The sequence below is a fragment of the Trifolium pratense genome, linkage group LG2 (assembly GCF_020283565.1).
Source record: "Trifolium pratense cultivar HEN17-A07 linkage group LG2, ARS_RC_1.1, whole genome shotgun sequence".
NCBI lineage: Eukaryota > Viridiplantae > Streptophyta > Magnoliopsida > Fabales > Fabaceae > Trifolium > Trifolium pratense.
In genome coordinates this window covers 2087780-2108693 of record NC_060060.1, presented here as the reverse complement: position 1 = coordinate 2108693, position 20914 = coordinate 2087780, and the positions used below count along the sequence as shown (strand labels likewise).

Below are 20914 nucleotides of genomic sequence, written 5' to 3'. Positions count from 1 at the left end.
TCTCTCTATCATTTACTACTTGTTAATTACTTAGTCTATTTTTTCCATCAAAACTCGTTACTTTTGAGAAATAGAGAGGATCCTAACTCAATTTCTTAAATAATGCTATAGACATACTCTTTTTGGATACATCCACTTATGTGAAATCACATAAACCCATTTTTTTAATCTTTTACTTGGTTACCAAATACAATTTATATCCATTTATATTATACTATTATATTATTATTATTTTCATCTTGTGTACAGGATAAAAAAACTCAATATAACCGTGTACACATGTTCATCACAATCTAAAACAAACTCATCACCACATATGTTCCAGCACAAATTTTTTAAAATTTTTTGATACAAACATGTGTGAACATTATAAAAAAAATCAAGTAGAACAGAAGGAACGGGGAATAAAATAGAAGTGTGACAGACAACTAGAGTCTACAACGAAGACAATAGATCCAAAAATGGCCAACAAAGCTTAGACAGACGGTGGCGGCCGATGGTGCGTGAGATAGGACAAACGGAGATCCAATAAAAATTACAGAGTTTGTGGAAACATAACAAAAAATGACAGTCCTAACATTACTCTTGCTCTCTTAGCAAATAAAAAAAATCGTCTAGACACAAAGATCATTTTATGTTTTCAATACAACATTATTAATTTAGAAGAATTTTGTGCATTTAATTTTTTTAAAGTTAAACGTACTATTAATTTATGGATCTTGCTTAGGGCACATGTTAATCAACCCGAAACTATAATTATTGTATCGGAAAATCAACACTTTGATTTTTGAAAAGTAAAATACACAATTTTTTAGAAGAATCTTTCTATATTGAGTTGTTTATCATGAGCTTTTATGGCACATTTTAGCATTTGCCTTAGGCCAAGTCTATGGTGAAAGACTTGGTTTCACCGTCCACAAGTTACAAATACTACTATAATGAATATGAATTTTATTGAATTCATCGTTGGATTGAAAGTTTATATCGTATTGATGATCCGTAAATTTTAAATAAAAAAATTAAAAATCATTTGATATGTTATTTGAGACTCATCAAAATTAACGGTTTATGTTGCCGCCGAGGGATTGGACTACTCTAAACACATATGTTATTTGAGACTCGATCATCAAAATTAACGGTTTATGTTGTGAAGGCTTTGTTCGTAGGATATATTGTAACTGGTTGGGAGGTTTCTTAAAAAACATAAAGAGGTGAACGACTTATTTAGCTTGAAGTTGTGGATTTCAAAAGGTTGAACTATTTTATGATTCTAAAGTAATTGTTAATACCTCACGAAGTGACAAGGAAATGAGTGTGACTGGGTGGAGACTTACTCAAGAGATTCATAAACTATTGGCCATGGATTGAGGTGAAAGTTTGTCATACTTATCATGAAACTAATCGTGCGCAGATGCTCTTACCAATATGGATTGTGAACAACGAAAGACTATCATATTATGAGTTATGTTTGACTCAACTTATAGTTCTTTTTTTTTCCTGCTTTAATAGCAATCTCCAAGACTGCTTGTTATGTAAAAAAAATTTAGGGCTTATGCCCTCTCCTACTCCAAATAAATACTCCATTCGTAATGTTTTATAAATAAAAATGCACTTTTTACATTTAATGTGTTTGATCTATATTATTATATTATGAACCAAAATACATTAAATATACAATAAATTTAGAAAGTTCATTTTTGTTTATAAAGTCTCACAGAGAGTAAATAATAATAATAATCAAATGAAGATATATGTATATTTTTAATTATAATATTTATTCATTGTTTTTATTTGCCTAGCAAACGACAATTTGGTTTTGCGTTTAATATGAGAACAGAAAAGAAAGAAAAAAAAGCATATACTCTAGTGAAAAATCACAGTGATCTCAGAGCTGAATAATAGAATACTAAGTACTAACAGTGTGTTGAAAATTAGGTAGAAAAAAAAATGGGTGAAGAGAAAGAAGATCCACAGAAACTGAAGCGATTAGCGGCGGATTCATACGACTACGATAACGACTCACGATGGCCCGATTATTGGAACAACATTCTTATCCCTCCTCATATGTCTTCTCGTGACGACGTCGTTTCTCACTTCAAACGCAAATTCTATCAACGCTATATTGTAAGAAAATACCCTTTTTCATAACCCTTTCATTAATTTCGATTCAAGTTTCCCTTTTTCTTGTTTTTCTTCAATTGGGTCATCATAGCATAGCACAAGTTTCGATTTTTCTTGTTTTTCTTCAATTGGGTCATCATAGTATAGCACAAGTTTCGATTTTTCTTGTTTTTCCCCAATTGGGTTATCATAGTATAGCACTTTTAGTTTTAGGGGTCTTGCAAATTTTATACTATATTGTACAGTTCATTTATTTAATAATAGTAATTTTTTGTGTGGTTTTTTGGGGGATTTGCTCTTTGTATTCAATTATTCATGGTTTATGTTTTTATTTAATTATATATTAGTAAGTTCCTAAATCCTAAGTATTTAGTTGGATTCTTGCTTCAGTTTGTGTATTTCATGTGAATTTGTTCTATTTTCACTCATTAGTAGATTGATTATAGTTATACTTATCGCCGGAAGTGATTAACTGCTATAGGTTATAGTGTAACAGATTTTGAAAGAAAAATATACTATTGGTCTACAATATGCTGTTGTCAAATGGCCGCTATAGTGGTGCTATAACTAGTACTCCAGCGTAGAATAATTTAAGCAAACCGCTATTTTCCACGATCTGCAATTGACAACACTGATTATTGTTTATGTTTTTTATGATATTAGTTGTGTTTTTTTATTAAATGAGAGGATGGGTTATGACTTATGAGAAATGCAACATTATTTAGTACTAGCTAAAATTGATGACGTTGAGTATGAAAAGAGAGAATGCATATCAATACATGGGTGATTTCAAAGAACAAAGTTGTTCTGGGTGTGGCGTAGCCGCGTAGCACTTCACCACATGTATATGCCTTCTTGCTAGTTATATTTAGGTCTGTTAGGAAACTTGTGTTTCTGCTTTGACAACGTGTGAGTTGAAGCAGAAGCTACATCTTTGAGCGTCTATTGGCCATGCGGTGCAATCTCTTTGAAGTGTGGATGTGATTTCCAATTTGAAACATGATATTAGTGTGTTTGTTTTCAGTGAAAATATTGGAATTGATTTGCCTCCTTGTAAACAGTATTTTAATAAAATAGTAAAATACAATACACATGTTTCAATACTGTTTGGTAAAATAGATTTTAACTAAGAACTCGGTTTGACTAGAAATACTAACAAGCAGCTTTTGCATTGAGTTGATTTTTGTTTACCAAGTTTTGCATCAAACTCGCTTTTGAAGTGAAAACATCTATACATATATATATCACTTCACTTCAAACTTAGTTGTAATAAAACCAATTCCATATAAAATTTGTGTATGTCAAATGTTTACCAAAACACACTAATACAACTCACAGAACTGGGCAAAGCCTTCTTTTCTTTATGAGAGTTTAGTTGTTTTACTTTTACTGGTGAACGATTTCAGAGGACTGTATGTATAGAGATTGTTCTGTTGTTGTATACAAAATTTTGTATTTTGATGCTGGGTAGTCTCTTCTATCTTATATGTCATGTTTTCACTAACTTGGTAAATTGGTTGTAACTATTGGATACGGAACAGGATCCCGATCTTGTGGTAGAACCAATGTCTTTGAGTAGTTCATCTCAGCCACCACGGTCGCCAGCATCCTCATCGTCATCAACGCAACCCAGGTCAAATGATCAAGCTCGTGCAAGAAGCACAGGTGAATGTTTTATTTATGTTAATTTCATAATTTTGTTGAATAGAACAAAGCGCTCATGATGAACGGAGAACATCTTGGTAATCATATTCATTTGTTCTTTGTTGCATGCTGTACTGGGTCTTACTATATGTGTTGGATTTTTCTGCAGGATCAACTAATAGAACTTCTGGGACATCTGCAACTACGGGTCCTAATCCAAATCCTCTGCATTGGGATCGACAGACGATTCTATTTTCTGTTAATGCTTGGGTAAAGTCGTGCTTAACATATTCCTGTTATGATATACGCTATTTGCATGCTGTCAGTTTTGATGAATGTATTTGACTGATTTCTTTCTTTAATTCTCTTCTTATTTTTGTCTCTGATCACTTGATATGGTATTTATATTTATATTCTAAAATAGCTTTATTCGTAAGAATTGTACATGTCAATTATATTCTAGTTTCCAAGTGTTGATCATGTTTGTTTTTATCACTACTCAACTTTCCATGTTGAGCACTTGTTGTGTAGGACAGAGAGATGTAAATTAGTATTAGGGACTAGGGATAGGGATGGATGCATTGAAATTTTGAATTTGGCAAAAATATATGATAAATGAGTCTTTTGTTCTTGCTATAAGGTGTCAGCTCAGTGATAAGAGTTTGACTTTATAACTTCAAGGGACGGAGTTCAAATCCCCCCGAGATAGTTGTAATATAGTCATTAGTGCCACTTTAATAAATAATTGTTTTTTTTTTTACAAACTACACTTCTTTTGCTGATGCTTTAATTTAAATATTATCGGCAGGTGTTTGTTGTGGCATTCCTTGCAGCTGTTCCAATAATACCTAAGCATCTTTCTCATAGGGCTTATCGTCTTTCTTTTATGGGTACTACATGCTCTTCTCTATACTCACTGTACTCACAATATGGGGTAAGCTTTTCTTTTTCATTTTAAAGTTAACATTATCTTCTCGATGTTATGATTCTTCTATCTTTAATACATTGTTATGTTGTTGGGTGCGGTTGCAGAAGCCAAGAGCGTGGAATATGCAGGCCTTGCAAGTTTACTTTCAAACAATAATTGCTTCAAAGGATTTTATATACTTTGTGTACTGCCTAACATTTGTTACATCACATCTTTGCCTTAAATGTGAGAATTCCTTTCGTCTAATCCCACTTTATTCTTGCTCGTTTTTTCCTGAACAGTTTTAATATTATCAGTATCACTCCTTTTTCGTCTCACTTCCCCGTCGTGCCTTCAATAACATGTTTAAATTATGTTTGCAGTTGCTTTGATCCCTATCTTATGTTGGTCATTTGAACACGTTGCCAAGTTCCTTAGACGTAATTTCAGTCGCTCTACCTTGTACAGGTGAATAACCTCTAAATTTTACACCAGTAAGTAATTAGCAACATACAAAGATTATAATGTTGCTAATCTAAATAGTTGTTTTGCTTGAATAGGAAGTACTTGGAAGAGCCTTGTGTTTGGGTGGAGTCAAACAATACTACTCTCAATATACTGACATCACATGCTGAGATTGGACTTGGATTCCTCCTTGTCCTTTCGCTGTTCTCGTAAGTTTCTCAAGCCTTCCCTTTCACTTTTTCTTAATAGTCCTGTGTTACATATCCCTTTTCTACTGAAGTTGTTGTTTGCGTCATCAATATCATGTAACTCTTATCTTTGAACAACACATGCAGGTGGCAACGCAACATAATACAAACATTCATGTACTGGCAGGTATGTTTCAACTCTCTCTCTCTCTCTGCACTTTTTTCATAATTGGGTTGAGTAATGTTAATTGGAGCTATTTAATGCCTTTGTGCTCATGCACATGTATCTACAACAAATGCACGACTAGAAGCAGTCTAGAATTATTTCTAGTGTCTGGCTGTGTAAACCATATTTAATGCGTTCATTAATCTAAGGCGAAAAATTATGTAATCTGTTGGATGCCTAAATTACTAAATGACTAGTTTTTTTAAAGGGTGTATGGAAGAACTGATTTGCACTTATCTTATTCATTTGCACTTCTTATTCACAAGCATTTGTACATATATTCCGTATAGCTTACAAAAACTAGCTTATGGTATGGCCATAAGCTATTCTCATTTTTTCTCAAACTCCGAAGTTAATTGTTGGAATAAGTTATGCATAATTAAGCTGTCTATCTAAACATCTCCTTAATATGAGACAAATTACATAAATGTGTGAGCAGAGAAGAGAAAGCACAAAATTCAGGAAAGAAATCACCTTAATAGATGAAAAATTTCTTTGAAACTATACCTTCATCTAAAAGTTATGAATTATTTTTCATATCAATGAGGCATTATCCTTGCTATAAATATATCGAGGAAAATAAACTTACTTGTGCAGCAGATAGAATTCTCCTCCTAAGTAAAGGGGATTCAGATCTTGTACAGCCGTTGCACGGTGAAACGAGCTGTAGAACCATTGGATTTACATATAGAAATATTCTTTCTCTTGATCTAACGATTTTACAGGACATTGTACTGTGCAACTGCCGTAGATGATCCATACATTTCCTAAATGAATTTGTAAAATATTACCTAATGGCATTTATTTACCTTGTTTTGTCTTAATCCTGCAGCTTTTGAAGCTCATGTATCATGTTCCTGTTACCGCGGCTTATCATCAGAGTGTTTGGGCGAAAATTGGGAGGACGATTAATCCTCTCGTCCACCGCCATGCACCGTTCTTGAAGACTCCTCTATCTGCAGTCCAAAGATGGTGGCTAAGGTAGAAATTTGGCTAAAGTTGTTATTTCATTGGAACAACACCAAGTAGACATTTTTGTGCTTTTCACTTCCAAATACAAATTGGTTACAGAGAATTGAAAGTAGATTCTGGACTGAATAATAATGATTTAATTGACTATTTGATTAAGTATTTGTATGCTTAATTATACTTTAGGTTTATTCATGTATGCTTAATTTTACTTTAGGTTTATTCCTAACTGATCATATTTGATAAACAATTGCTTTTTTTAAATAATTCTCTCTTGAAAGCTGCAAGAAATAAAATGGTTATTTAAGTTTTGAAAAATAAATTCTTAAACAGACATAAAAAAAAATTAATCTCTTTCAATTCTTTACATTAACCCTAACATATGATTTTTAATAAAAGTTTACACTAACATAAGAAAAACATTAAACTAATTTCTTACTTCAAAAATGATTTTATCCTTGTATAAAAGTTTAAACAAACTCGCTCTATAGAGAATCACACAGGGTGGTGGCGTGGCGCTATACCGATCGTAGAAAAATCACTTTTATAAATATATTGTTGCTAATGTTATTTTATAGTATTAGACAAATAATTGAAATAGTTCATATGATTAAAGAAAAGTAAAAATAAAAAAAAGGAAATAAATAATTTACTTTGTGATAACTTTGATTTTTCTCTCATTTTTATCATCGGAGTTTGTATCTTGGGATAATGTAAGAAATTATGTACCATAATATTGCGAGTTTTGGTATTTTTCTTTAGAAGAGAAAAAAAATTGGTTGAAGAGTTTATGGAGTTTGTGGGTTGAAAAACGTGAGAAGAGTTCTCCAATGGTGGTAGTGGCAAGGTTGAAAATGAAAAATTGGAGAATGAATTTTCACATTTCTGAATTTTAAATTTGGTCCTAGGCAAATTTGTCTTTTCATTCTTTTTAAGGGTTAGTTTCTTTTTCATCGTGTAATTTTATCAAATTTAAGTTTTTGTCCTCAATACATGTCAAGTCAACGCCTCCTGAACACGTGTGAGTGGTCCAATCTGCAAATTATGGTCATGTCGGCGTTTTTGTGAATTGCCAAATTAAAAACTAAAATGAAAGAAATCTGAAATTACAACGTCAAATTGAAAGAATTTTTGTTGGGGTAAAACTCAAACTCACTAATATTACGGAACCAAAAACACATTTTGCCAACGGCTACCATATCTAGACATTAAAGACCACTGTTTGTAACGGCTCATTCATTACTCTCAAACAGCTCATCTTCAAATCCTATAAATACATCATTTCACAACAAATGCAAGCTAGCCACTTAAAAGTTAAAACCTCTCATTCCTTACTTTTTTTTTTGTTTACTTAATCATTATAGATATCCTTTTTTTTTTTTTTTTATCATTCCGAACAATAGTAATATCTATCTAGTGAAGCAAAAATAATTAAATAACATATTTTTATTTATTTTAACAACTTATACCAAAAAAAAAATTATTTAACTAAAATTATTAAATATACAATTTTCTAAAAATTAAAAATCTTGAAGGAGCCAGCCAGCCAATACAAAATAAATAAATGAATAATAAAATCACCAAAACTAAATTCTGTAGCCAATTATTCGTTTTTTCATTTTTTTTAACACAACCGTGTTTTTGCGGCTAATAGTATTCGTATAATATCAATATTCGCGCTACAAAACTGAGGCATGCAATAATTCAATTCATTTTTTTTTTCTTTTCAAATCAAATCTAATCTCTGATTTCATAGCCGTCGCCGGCGATGAAAGCTCCGAACAACCACCGTGAAAAGCTTCGTCGAGTCTCCGGCAAAAACAACCACCGGCCTCGTCCTGATCGGCAACGATCTTTCACAAGAGATATTGAACATGTCGCCGCAGAAACTTACTTGATCACTCGCCTCGCCTTCACGCTTCTTCAGTATCTCGGGTACTTTTATTATTCTAATTATTATTCGTGACTTGTTTATGAGATTATTTCTTTATTTAATTCTAATTTGCTTTTTATGATATTACTTTTGATGTTTGAATGATTCAGTTTTTTTTTTCTTTCTTTTTTTAAGAAAAAAGTGTTATTTGGATAAGTTGCTAAATAAGTAGTTACCTTAATCAAGGGATTGAGCTTAAATGTTTAATAAGCTCAACTTAAAGACGAATTGATCAGGAGAACTTGATTTTGAATGTTAACCGAAACAAGTACTAGTCTGACTTTACTTACCTGGTGCCCGAACTCTAAATTATCAAGGATCTTTCCCCGGAAGGATAAGACAAAAAAAGTAGTTACCATAATCAATGTTTTAAAAACCGAAAGCTGACATTGTATGATCTTTGGCTCGTGGTTCAATTGATTCAAACTCATAGGAAACCACAATCGAAAAGTTAAATAACTAAATCGTAGATATTGTTGGTTTGATTCACAGTTCAACCTGTTGAATTTTGGATTTTAAAACATTGATGGTAACGCTAACAAATGCAATCCATGGGCGTTTCTTAGATTGGCACTGAGATTTTTTTATAAAAGAAAATATTTTTCCAAAATAATAGTTTTTCAAAAATGTGTTAATATAAGTTGAGTAGAGTTTCCCCCTAGAACGAATCGTTCAGGAGAACCCGAGTTCGATTCCTGTTAGGGACAATTTTTGGCCTGACTTTACTTACCTTGCGACCGAACTCTAGATTACCAGGGCCCCATTTCCCCGGGAACCAAAGGGTTAATACAAAAAAAAATTGAGTAGAGAGTTTGGATGGCTGTATATTTCAACAAATGTCTTTATTGGCATGTTATATTAGTTGTCTGGATTTGAATTCTGAATCTCATTCTTAAACTTGTTGGAGCATCTCAGCTCAATCACTTAAGCTACACCTTGAGGATATTTCAACGCGTGTGTACTGTAAAAGAATGAAATTTCGATGATTTACTAGGTAATTTAGGGTGTGTTTGGATCAATAGTTTAATTAATGCTTCAATGAGTTCTTGTCATACAAGAGTTTGTGTATAAGTTGTATCTATAATCAAGGAGGAAACGAGGTTAAACTCTTCCTAAGCACTTATGTAGATTTGTCTTTATCCATAAGCTGGTCTATGGAGCTTATAAAAATAAACTGAACACAGTTTATTTACATATTATAAGTTCTTTCCACATACTCTTCCAAACATAAGTGTTTATGTAATTGGATAAGTCCAAATAAGCTCTTTCAAACACCACCTTGGTCATATATAGTATAAGTTTTAGAAGCATACATATATGCTAAGCTTTTATTTCATATAATCTGCATATTTTGGAGCTTATGAAAAACAGAAAAATCAGCTCCAAGTATTTCGTAAATATTTTCCTGAAAATTTCAAATATTCTTACAAGAGAGTGTCTGCTTGAAACTCCCAAAGCAGATTAAAAGAAGTAAACAGTCCTGTTCAAATGAATATGCAGATATAAATGTTGTTTCTAGATATTTTTAGGATTCCTCTGTCATATGTACCAATGTCCTGATATAGAACTCTTTATGTTTATCTTGTTGTGGCGTAAATTAAATTCTGATTTATGATCTGTGGTGTGTTTTATTTTCTAATTAAATTCTTTTCAGGGTTGGTTACCGTTGGATTACGAAATTACTAGCTCTTGGATGTTATGCCATGCTACTTATGCCGGGTTTTCTACAAGGTTTGTTGAATATAATTGTGCAATTCTCCTTTCTTTTCTTTACAATGGTAAATTTTAGGCTTCCTTAATTTACTTAAAGTAGCCAATGATGTCTCTTTCCACTTGTGAAGGGGTGAGGATCTTCACACAGTTTTAAACCAGCAACATTGACAGCAATCAACTCATTTGTTTGTCTCCGGTTTTATCTTTCTCTTACAATTTACTTTCTGCAGTTGCATATTGCTATTTCTTCTCAAACAAGGTAAAGCGAAGCGTTGTTTATGGAGATCAGCCTAGAAACAGGTAAATTAAAACACTGGTAAATCTATCCTGTGATTTCGATCAATCAATGTATTGAGTACCAATTTTCATGTAAATCGTGGATTCACAGGTTGGATCTGTATCTACCTGCTGATGTCAGTAAACCTAAGCCAGTTTTGGTCTTTGTAACCGGGGGAGCATGGATTATTGGGTGAGTGATTTAAAATATCAATGTAGTTTTGCTTGAATTCAGGTATTAAGTCACTCCCTGTGGTGTTGATTCCTATTCAGACCGTACAATAGTACTTCTGTTTCCTTGTTAAGCCTTCCCATCTCTGCAGTGTCAGTAGTACCATACTGCTTCTGATTTTATAAGAGATCCACCCCTACTGACACGTGTTTTGTAAGTTCAGAATTGGAAGAAAAATTTGGGATAGTATTTGAAACAATTGCATCATCTAAGCTATAGTGCAATGAAAATGCCACATACCTTGAAAAAGTGGCTACTAGTATTGTTTCTGGTTTAATTCCCTAATTGAGAATAACTACATGTTATAGATGTTGATTTAAAACATACAGCAAAGCTCTTGGGTGTACATGGGACGGCAGAATTTAACTAGTTGTGAATTGTGATTGATAGCTGCTTCAATTAAGAACTATACCACGCTTGGTGGATGATATTGAATTTTGAAAATTCAAACGTAAATGATTCAGTTGATGTAATGTGACAATCGGTTTGAACTCTTTCTCACTTTTTCATACAAGAAGTTATTGGTCTGAATTTGAAGCACCACGGCTTGACAATAATTTAGTTGTGCATATGTATTTATACCTATGTTCATTTATCTATTATCTTTTAAATATAACTTGATTTTTGTTGGATTTGATTTAGGTATAAAGCATGGGGCTCCCTTTTAGGATTTCAGTTGGCAGAAAGAGGCATTATAGTGGCATGCATTGATTACAGGTACCTGGTCTCAGTTCAAGAAGTGCAAGATTGAGTCTACAATTTACCTTTGGTCCGACTTCCTCTATTTTTGAGGTACTCTGATGGACAAATTGGGTGCTTCGTTGTCCGTTACTCTATTTTAGGACATCGAGTCTAGACTATTCATGATTTTTTCCTTGCACTATTTCCTAAACTTAATCATGTTCAGTGGCATATTTCTTTTTGAACTTTTTTTTTCAAATGTTTAAGGGATATCTAATGTTTTATAGCTTAGAGGTAATAAAGATGTTCCAAGGTAATTAAGCTGTATTTTACATTCTAATTTAACTTAAAGCGTAGAAACTAGAAACTGACATTTTTGTTATTAATTTGCAAATTTTATGCTATATTTAGCAGTTAAAATATCTGTATTCGTAAATGCAGAAATTTTCCTCAAGGAACCATTAGTGACATGGTAAATGATACTTGTCAGGGAATTTCCTTTGTCATCAACAACATAGCTAGTTATGGAGGCGACCCTAATAGGTAACATGCTACTACTATGCATTATTCTTTTTCATCATATCTTTATACAATGAGATTGATCTTTTTTCCTCTTCATTGATAACTGTCTAATAGGATTTACCTAATGGGACAATCAGCTGGTGCGCATATTTCATCTTGTGCTTTATTGAAACAAGCAACCATGGAATCTGGAAATGGAGATGGTGTTTCTTGGAGCGTTTCCCAGATAAAAGCTTATTTTGGGTTATCAGGAGGGTAAGACATTGTGCCTAAAGTCCCATGGTTATCTTCCGCAATACAAGAAAATGGTCAATTTCAATAATATATCTAGTTCTTTTTGTGTTGTCTAAACAACAGACACAGTTATTTCATAGAATTTCATGTGATATAAAGGTGCCTCTCAAGGGGTGAGTTTACCACAGCCATTAGACCATCTAGTTGGGGAATAATTGCTTACAAGGCAAGGAAATTAAAAAAAAGTTGTTTCAGGCTTGTTTTGTGAGAACAAGTCCAATCACTGATAACTGTATTACTAAATTATTTTCCCTGATTGGTTTATATGTTAAAAGATTGTTAATTAACCCTTTCAACATGTGTGCAGATACAACTTATTGAATTTAGTCGATCACTTTCACAACCGTGGCTTGTATCGTTCCATTTTTTTAAGGTATGTCCCAAATAACTTAGTTTCATTATGGCTATGGTGTCTTATATTATATTCCAATCCTTATAACTTATTATCACTGTAGCATAATGGAAGGTGAACAATCTTTGAAGAAATTTTCTCCTGAAATCAAAATTCAAGATCCATGCATCAAACATTCCATTCCTCTCTTGCCCCGTATGATTCTTTTCCATGGAACCGGTGATTATTCCATACCATCAATTGCCAGGTGAGTGTGAAAACTTGAAATTCGTTGCTATCACACTCTTATGACTGCATTGTATGAAACTAGTATAGATCTTCATTATAAACTTTCAACCTGTATTGTCAGCAGTGTTGATTTCACTAATAGATATTACTGAGTGATTGTTTGCAGTAAACGGTTTGCTGATGCTCTTAAGAAGGCAGGGGCAAGAGCTGAGCTGATTCTATATGATGGGAAAACACATACAGATTTGTTTCTTCAAGTAAGTTAAAATTTAAGCCAAATTCTTCTTTCTAATTTCATTTTTTAAATTTTTTTACTTAAAATTTCACCCTTGTCAAATGAAAATTGTGTTATTTTCCTCTCTTTGTAAACATTTAGAAATTTTGATAATTCATTCCCAATTTTAACATGAGACAATTCATTCCCATTTACATATTTTTACATGGCTTGCCCTAATGAGCTTTTTATTTTCAACTATGCTATACAGGATCCACTCCGAGGTGGTAAAGAGGACCTATTTGATCATATAGTTTCTATAGTACATTCCAATGACAGTGATGCTCTTCTAAAGGATGCCACGGCACCGCCAAGAAGACGGCTTGTTCCTGAGATTCTATTAAAGTTAGCTCATAATATCAGTCCCTTCTAAGATTTTTACTCACTGGATTTTCATCTTCTATGCCTTAGACTCCTTTATATAGTATTTTTGTATTGCTTATTCATGAACTTCTCTGGTTTTAGGGTGTGTGTATATATGCCTCAGACTCTTCATTCATTTTGTCACCATATTTCTCTGGTGATATAGGTTGAGGTTCCTTATAAATGTAGCCTATCAAACTGCAGGTGTTGCCTAGATCTTCATATTACATTTTTATATGGTAAATTCAATTACCATATGTTAGAACTTAGAATGTCCTGTATACTGTTTTAATTTTATTTTCTTTCGGTTGGAGCATAATATTTATGTCAATTTTATTAGTGTAAAATTATTTTGCAAGTGCATATTCCTTTTTTTCTTTTAATATTTATTGTTTATTTAAGATCAAATTCATACTTTTTAATGTGAATTCTATTCGTGATAGATTATAAAACATATTCATTGAAGCAAAATATTTTTAAAAAGTTGTTCATTTCAAATATTTATGTATACAACATGTGCATAGAAAAAAAAATTAAATTTTAATCATATATCAAGTAAAAGTTGCAAATTTCTTAGCAATTTATTTTTTTCAAAAGTGGGAGCCCAAAATTGTAATACTTAGGTGGCTAAAAGTGCAACTAACCCTATTTTGAATCGGTGGGTCAATAATTATTTAAAAAAAAATATAAAAAATAATCTTCCTTGATTAACATTGGCTGTATTTATTTTATTTTTTAAACACATGCATCAACATAATTTGTTCATAGTCTAGCAACAATTAAGAAGAGAGATTTTGGAGATTTAAACTAAGGAAAATGGAAAATGCTCAAGGGATCTGCACTCAGTTGATCCTCTATTTATACACTCTTAGCAATAAATAAATATATAATTTACATTTACAAGAAAATTAACAATATTTCTACCTCCCAAGTACATAACTAACTATGTACATACATGAATATATTTGCTACAACTTCCAAGTCGAGTTACATCTAAAGGATTTGTGAAATACTCATCATTGCTTGAATTTGAAGCAACCTCTACCATAGGTGTTTTTCCTTTGTCTTTAGCAGATGAATCTATTACCTCAAACATGTTTGTCTCTTCTTCAGTGCTGCTATCACTAGATGTATCACTCAATGTGTGAATCATTTTCAGCTTCTGCTTCTTTGTACCTTGAAATGAGTAGCTTTTCGGTTTTCCGACTTGTAAAGGAAGCATAGATTTTGATTTTGAGTTAGTTCTGTCCCTTCCCAAACTATAAGTGGTTGATAGCTTCCTCTCTATGATTTCCTTTTTTCTTACTATATCACCCAACTTTTGGAAAACTTCATTATCTACTGATTCCTCTGCAGCTTTTTTCTCAAGCTCAGAAATTGTCTTAGCCAAAGCTTTCTTTTGGAGTTGTAGAGAACACTGAATGGTCCAAAGGGTACAAATATGTGAGTTGTGAAAGAAGGTACATTCTTACGTGGCGAAGAAAGACGGTCTAATTATTTGAGAATTTTTAAACAAGCGTCTTAAATAAAAAATTACGTAATTGAGTCTGTCAACTTGTTCCAGTCAATAATTTCTAACTTGGTCTCTGAGCTTTAATTGGGTCCTTGAACTTTTAAATACTTTGTATTAGTCCCCGAATATTTAAATAGTTTTTAACTGAGTCCTTCATGTAGAAGGACCTAGTTGCAAATTACTTAAAAGTTCAGGAACTCATTTACAAATTATTGAGAAGTTCAAGGACTCACTTACAAACATTTTTGGTTCATGAAACCATGTTTAGAATTCTCAAATAGTTTAGGGACCAATTGAGTAATTAAACGAGAAGATAATAAGGAGAACGAGGAAAAGCAATAAACAGAAGGATTTCGACTTACTCGCTTGTCAAGGAAACCTCCAAGTCCTTGATCTTGAAGTTTCTTTTTTGCCCAAAATGTACAGCAGAATCTTACAAGTCCAATTAGTAGCACCAACAGAAATGACTCAAACAGAAGAAAAAATTCTATAGTCCTTTCATTGCCTGCAAAAAAAGTAAATTATACTCAACAATTGTTAAAAATTGTACTCACAATATTTTTAATATACAAAGTTGTACATTACCTGAATAGATGTTGACAAGCTTATTCCTTGCTTGAGAGCAGCTAGATGCAAGCTTCTGACCTATGAAGTGATGAAAAAATTACTTATACATACATTTTTGTGACATGTTTAACAATGAGAGATTTAAAGCTGCATTTATAATATAATGCAACAGACGTGTTCGGTTTTGTGATTAACGAGTGGTTAAAAATCTGACTATATATCTAAAGGCATGTGAAGAAAAGATCTTTACCAGTAGTACGGCACTGCAGTGGGGTGTCAACCTCTACGTTAAATATCAGGACGAAGATGTTAGTTCATTTAAACAAAGTAATTCGATACTGTTAGAATATATATGAAATATCTCAGAATATATCTGAGATGTTTCATATATTCTAACAGCTATAAACATATAACTTTTTTTTTGACGGAATAAACATATAACTTGAAAAATTGAAAAGTCTAGGATATTTCATGCTATCCAATCTGCTATTCTTTCTATTTCGATAAACAGCATAATTCAGCGCTTATCATTTAATGTCAAACTGTTTTCATATTATAAGCTATAAGTTGTTTTCATAAGCTATCTTGGAGTAACTGGTGAGAGCTTATGAAAATAATCTGAATACAAATAAGTCAATCCAGACAGGCTTATGAATAATAAACTTTCTGCACAAAATGCCACATGAAAATGTCCAATTATGATTATTATGACTATTTAAGATAGTACATTCTTACTTGAGGCAGCGAGGAATGTAAGAAGAATCTCCTCGTTCACGACAAATTGACTTAGATCACTCTTGGATAATAAAGTTGAACGCTGACCTGAATTGCATCAAGCACTTATAAAATAAGAAAGGTTGTTGCTATCCTATGTAATGAGGAAATGACAGAGAAAACATGTACCAAGATATTCTTCAGACCAATAGATTGATCCAGTTGCAGGAACCAACATAGTGAATATTGCAACTTTCGGTCGAATTGCTGAAACAATGGTGTATTCGCCAATACTATGGCTAACTTTTCCTTCCATCTCTATCTGTGAACTATAGACAGCAAATCCGGAACAGTCAAGAAAAGGACCAACTTGAACAATAGAGTTCTCGGTATTCTTTCTTGAGAATTTCTTGAGTATCCCAGTTGGCGAAAATGAGTAAAGGAATCCATCCAATGAACCGATAGATATCCATCCTGTTTCATAAATTTGCGTCGGTAAATTAATTGGTTTATATACAAATGTTGTTAAATAGCAATTATAGCGCTATAGCGTCGAATAATCTATCTTCTTAAGATAAAATGGATTACCATTAGAGTCTACAACAGGAGCACAGTCGATTTTGCTTAACGGCCCAACACTACCCTGCCACAAGATATTACCCGAAAAGACATCCAAAGCTACTACAAGAGCTCTTGTTGGAACTGTTACATACAAATGACCATTGTTTCCAGGCGTTATGGTGAAACTTTTGTCTAACGAACTAAAATCCTGTATCCATCTAAAGTCGCGACCACGAACTGACAAACAATACAATTCTCCTTCCGTGTTTGCAACCTGCAAGTCGAAAAACATTCTTCAAAAATCAATTATAGTTGCAAACTTTCAATTATTATTACTAGAGAATAAAAATCAAAGCCTAACACAATGGTTTTATGCCCCTCACACAAGAAGTCTTCGGGCTTGAAGCATGGACAATGCATAAGCGCACGGAAACATGTGCTTAAAGTGAAGTATTATTAAATGTTGCGATAAATCAAGGATGAGTAAACCTCACATAAATACTAGCCTCGCATTGATCAAGTACAGGAACTGATGCAAAGTGACAATCTGTAATATTTTTCCTGCATCCTTGACGGTAGCCAAACTGGTAAAGCATAGCTCCTAAACTCCAAAGTAAACGTCCACGTGACAGATACGCAAAGAGTCCTCGATTCTTGATATTGATGAATACAGTTGAGCTTAATGTGCTTACTGTGAGTCCAATAATTTCAGCTTCTGCTTTTTGACCTGGTCCTGGACCAAAGAAAACTTCTACCGTAGGCTCAGAAATTCCGATGTTTCGATAATCAATCTTCAATAATCTATTTTCAGCTACTAAGTATATCTGCAAGTTCCTTACAGGAATTAATAACCACAACAATAAAAAGAAGGATCAATTCTCCTATACCTTGAGACACTAGACATGCCTTCAATCTGAAGTTTCGATGCTACACGTATCAATTCTCACCATCATCTTATATATATCATGATAAACACCATGTTTTCAAAAAGGCCATCTAGGTCAAGGTATAGGAGCCATTCTTTGAACACAATTTACAAATGGAGGACAAAACAACAAGACCCCAAATTGATATAGGACGAACCCTAAATTTGATGAAGAACTATGACACAAACATGTACACCAGACACGACACTGACACATCAATACTTAGTAATACTAATTTAAAAAATTGAATGTAATCACATATGCCAATGCCTGAAATTGACGCATGTTAAACACCAGACACGCTTTTAAACTAAAGTGTCGATGCTAGCGAAACTATAAGAAGTGACTACAAATTAAGGAGAATTTTCCAACACTATATAATCAAAAGGATAAATCTATAACACGCCACCAAATTCAAAACTAAATTTAAAGAAAAAATGACTCACCTTTCCATGACCACCATGAACAGGTGCCATACTAACATTACATTTGTAGTCAACATGAATAAACCATGCAATGGTACCATTGGTTTCAAATGCCAAAAATGTTTTATCAGAACAAACATAGATTCTTCCACCATCTCCTATAAGTGGTTTAGAAAGCAAATGACGTGTAGAGACAGAACAAAATGTTGGAACAAATGAAAACAATACAAGAAGATGAAGTAACCATGTTATTGACATTGACATCATCGTAATAAACAACCAATGTTTGTAACTCAAGAGAGAAACATTGTGACAGTTATTAAAAGGTGGTTTTAGTCCCTATGTTGCCAATTTTTACCACCATAGTAACTACCTCTAATTTAAGTCCAGTTTGGATAAATAAGTTAATTTACATTTGTAGCATAATCACTTATCATATAAGTGCTTATATAAATCGTTTTCATATTAAAAGACTTTGAGACCGTTTGTTATAGCTTCTTTTTAATAAATATAATCACTTTTAAAAGCACTGCATTTGTTTATTACAAATTTTTAAAAAAATTATAATCTAAAAATAATCAGAAAATTATTTCAAATGAGAAGCCAATAAGAATAGTTTCTCAAAAAATAGATTTTTTTTTTTTTAGAAAAATGAGAATAAGCGTTAAAAGGTGGAGGTAAAACGAATTAAACTTTTCTATAAAATCTATAAGAATTATTCTCTAAATTATTCAATGTCAAAATCACTTTTTTTAGGGTTAAATAAGTTTTTGGTCCTTATAAAAAATATCTAAAATTTCGTTTTTAGTCCATATAAAAAATTGCTGCAAGTTTTTGTCCTTCAAATATTTCCTCTCATAATTTTTGGTCCTTGCTTTTCAGTTAACTCGTGTATTTAATTTTAAATTTTAAATTTTTTTCGCGGTCATATTTAGTACATTATATGAATATCTCTCGCAAAAGCTTAATTTTTTTAACAAAGGATAAACTAAATATGAATTTTTTTTTTGCTTCAAAATTCATAAATAAGAATTCTAAATTTTTTTTTAGATCAAAGGTTCTTATAATATTATAAACATGAATAAAAAAAATAACCATTAAAAAATATGAAAGTACACAAGAGTTAATTAAAGGTAGGACTAAAAGTTGTGACAGAAAATATTTGAAGAACCTTAGGGACTAAAAATAATATTCGAGATACCAATCATTAATTGGTTCAGTGGTGATTGACGCTGAATTTGGTAGGGAGAACCACAGTTCGATCCTCTGCAACTGCGATCGCGAGGGACTGAAACCACTTGATGATAGAACTAACCTCCAAACCAGAACTAAGAAAAAAATATTCGAGCTTGTTCCTTTTTCCTATGGTCTTTTTGTACAAAAACTTTTTGTTAAGATAATCATCTCCATTAGAGAATATCACATTTTTACGGATCATGAATTATGGACTTGAAAAGGATAAGCAGAACTTTTAGTGTTTTTCACAAACAAAACCAAACTGTGAATGATTTTATACCCTCTAAGGGGTCAACCTGTCTTTCCCGAATTAGTCGTTCAAATAATCAAATTTGTTTTCTGTCTTATGTGTACACTAAATTTTGCAAGATTAATTATTGAGTAAACCGTTAAATACTCCCTTAAAATTTAAAATTCGTCAAATACCCCCATAAAATTTGGAAATAGGCAAATACTTTCTGAAATTTTAAAACTTTTTATTGAAGAGAGAGATTGAAATTAAGAGAGAGATAGAGAGGATTGAGAGAGATGGAGAGGAGAGTGAAGGAGAAGATCCAATCACCCGTTAATGATATGTTAAAACTATAATAATATTATATACAATGTGTCAGAAGTTTGCTTCAACGAACGTTGCACCCTGAAGCAACAAGAGAGTCCAAGTTGGCGGACTCCGGTCAATGAAGTTGGATCGCGTTTCCGTCGAACTTTCCCACATTCACGCAGTCGATTATCGGTAGTGTTTGATCAAGAATAAACAATCTAAATTTAAATTTGATATTTTAAAATTAAAAACTAAAAATTAAAGTATTTTTTAAGGATAATCTAATTAAGATAGGATGACAACCAATGTCTCTAATTGCGTGAATGCATCAACAATCCGATTACGATGAATTCAATTCAAACAATTCGACGCGATGAATTCAATTTCATGAAAATTAACTCAAATTTATTTTTTTTCTATAAATTATATTGGGCCGATAAAAATTATAAGGGACGAAATTAAATTTTAACTCTCAAAATAAATTCAAATTTAAATTGAATAGCCGCCAAACTTTAAAGTAATTAAGAATTTACTTAAAAAATAGGATGAACATCACTTTTGCTGCTGTTAAGAAAGTTCATGAATTTGTTGGAAAAGAAAAACCAAAAGTGTAAATGGACGTTACGTTACTATACATAGCAACATAATAATGGTTAAAACATAAACAATTAAAATTGTCCATGTAAATTAAGTTTTACATTAATATCAAATCATAATTTTTAAAAATAAAATGGTGCAAGAAAAAATAAAATTATAATTCTTAATTTTTTTACTTCATGACAATTGTCAATTATTTAAGTAAAAGTGGATTAAAATTACAGTTTTAATAAAATAGAAGACCATAAATATATTTAAACCTCAAAATTTTATAAGAGGCTGAGAGTAACTTAGGTGGAATAATTTATGAAATATCTCACGAAGGATAAAGTTTTTAGTCAATTAGTTTTTTTTTTTTTTATTACTCAAATATATTTTTTAGTTAATTAATTAATTAATCACTTAATATCATATGCTCGAATCTCAATTTGTAGATATATAATGTG

At 32.1% G+C, this 20914-nt stretch overlaps 3 protein-coding genes across 3 annotated transcripts; 2 read left to right on the top strand and 1 right to left on the bottom strand.

Moving 5' to 3' along the window:
- The first annotated feature begins 1857 nt into the window (after positions 1-1857).
- On the top strand, positions 1858-6711 carry LOC123910958. Its single transcript, XM_045962250.1, has 9 exons — positions 1858-2124; positions 3663-3786; positions 3935-4035; positions 4574-4699; positions 4798-4918; positions 5056-5140; positions 5233-5346; positions 5473-5512; positions 6384-6711. The coding sequence occupies exons 1-9, from the start codon at positions 1948-1950 to the stop codon at positions 6534-6536; spliced, it is 1041 nt and encodes a 346-aa protein (XP_045818206.1). The 5' UTR covers positions 1858-1947; the 3' UTR covers positions 6537-6711.
- A 1404-nt stretch (positions 6712-8115) lies between these two features.
- On the top strand, positions 8116-13746 carry LOC123910957 (probable isoprenylcysteine alpha-carbonyl methylesterase ICMEL2). The gene is made up of 11 exons (XM_045962249.1): positions 8116-8455; positions 10108-10184; positions 10397-10466; positions 10555-10635; positions 11317-11391; positions 11797-11898; positions 11992-12132; positions 12479-12544; positions 12627-12770; positions 12918-13008; positions 13237-13746. The coding sequence occupies exons 1-11, from the start codon at positions 8289-8291 to the stop codon at positions 13396-13398; spliced, it is 1176 nt and encodes a 391-aa protein (XP_045818205.1). The 5' UTR covers positions 8116-8288; the 3' UTR covers positions 13399-13746.
- Positions 13747-14314: 568 nt separating this feature from the next.
- On the bottom strand, positions 14315-18358 carry LOC123909639 (protein GAMETE EXPRESSED 3). Its single transcript, XM_045960508.1, has 8 exons — positions 18116-18358; positions 17238-17567; positions 16771-17017; positions 16372-16656; positions 16196-16290; positions 15487-15546; positions 15264-15422; positions 14315-14805 (listed from the first exon to the last, which is right to left on the bottom strand). Exons 1-8 carry the CDS (start codon positions 18356-18358, stop codon positions 14332-14334), a joined length of 1893 nt encoding a protein of 630 aa, XP_045816464.1. The 3' UTR covers positions 14315-14331.
- Positions 18359-20914: the final 2556 nt, after the last annotated feature.

What these genes read in the sequence shown, in the direction of transcription:
- LOC123910958 (XM_045962250.1), top strand. Translation starts at nt 1,948, where the DNA reads ATGGGTGAAGAGAAAGAAGATCCACAGAAACTGAAGCGATTAGCGGCG. An exon ending in CACTGTACTCACAATATGGG is followed by an intron (nt 4,700 to 4,797) that starts GTAAGCTTTTCT and finishes GTGCGGTTGCAG; the next exon opens with AAGCCAAGAGCGTGGAATAT. An exon ending in AGTCGCTCTACCTTGTACAG is followed by an intron (nt 5,141 to 5,232) that starts GTGAATAACCTC and finishes TTGCTTGAATAG; the next exon opens with GAAGTACTTGGAAGAGCCTT.
- LOC123909639 (XM_045960508.1), bottom strand. Translation starts at nt 18,358, where the DNA reads ATGTCAATGTCAATAACATGGTTACTTCATCTTCTTGTATTGTTTTCA. An exon ending in TTCATGGTGGTCATGGAAAG is followed by an intron (nt 17,568 to 18,115) that starts GTGAGTCATTTT and finishes AGGAACTTGCAG; the next exon opens with ATATACTTAGTAGCTGAAAA. An exon ending in AATGCGAGGCTAGTATTTAT is followed by an intron (nt 17,018 to 17,237) that starts GTGAGGTTTACT and finishes TTCGACTTGCAG; the next exon opens with GTTGCAAACACGGAAGGAGA.
- LOC123910957 (XM_045962249.1), top strand. Translation starts at nt 8,289, where the DNA reads ATGAAAGCTCCGAACAACCACCGTGAAAAGCTTCGTCGAGTCTCCGGC. An exon ending in GGGGGAGCATGGATTATTGG is followed by an intron (nt 10,636 to 11,316) that starts GTGAGTGATTTA and finishes GATTTGATTTAG; the next exon opens with GTATAAAGCATGGGGCTCCC. An exon ending in TATTTTGGGTTATCAGGAGG is followed by an intron (nt 12,133 to 12,478) that starts GTAAGACATTGT and finishes ACATGTGTGCAG; the next exon opens with ATACAACTTATTGAATTTAG.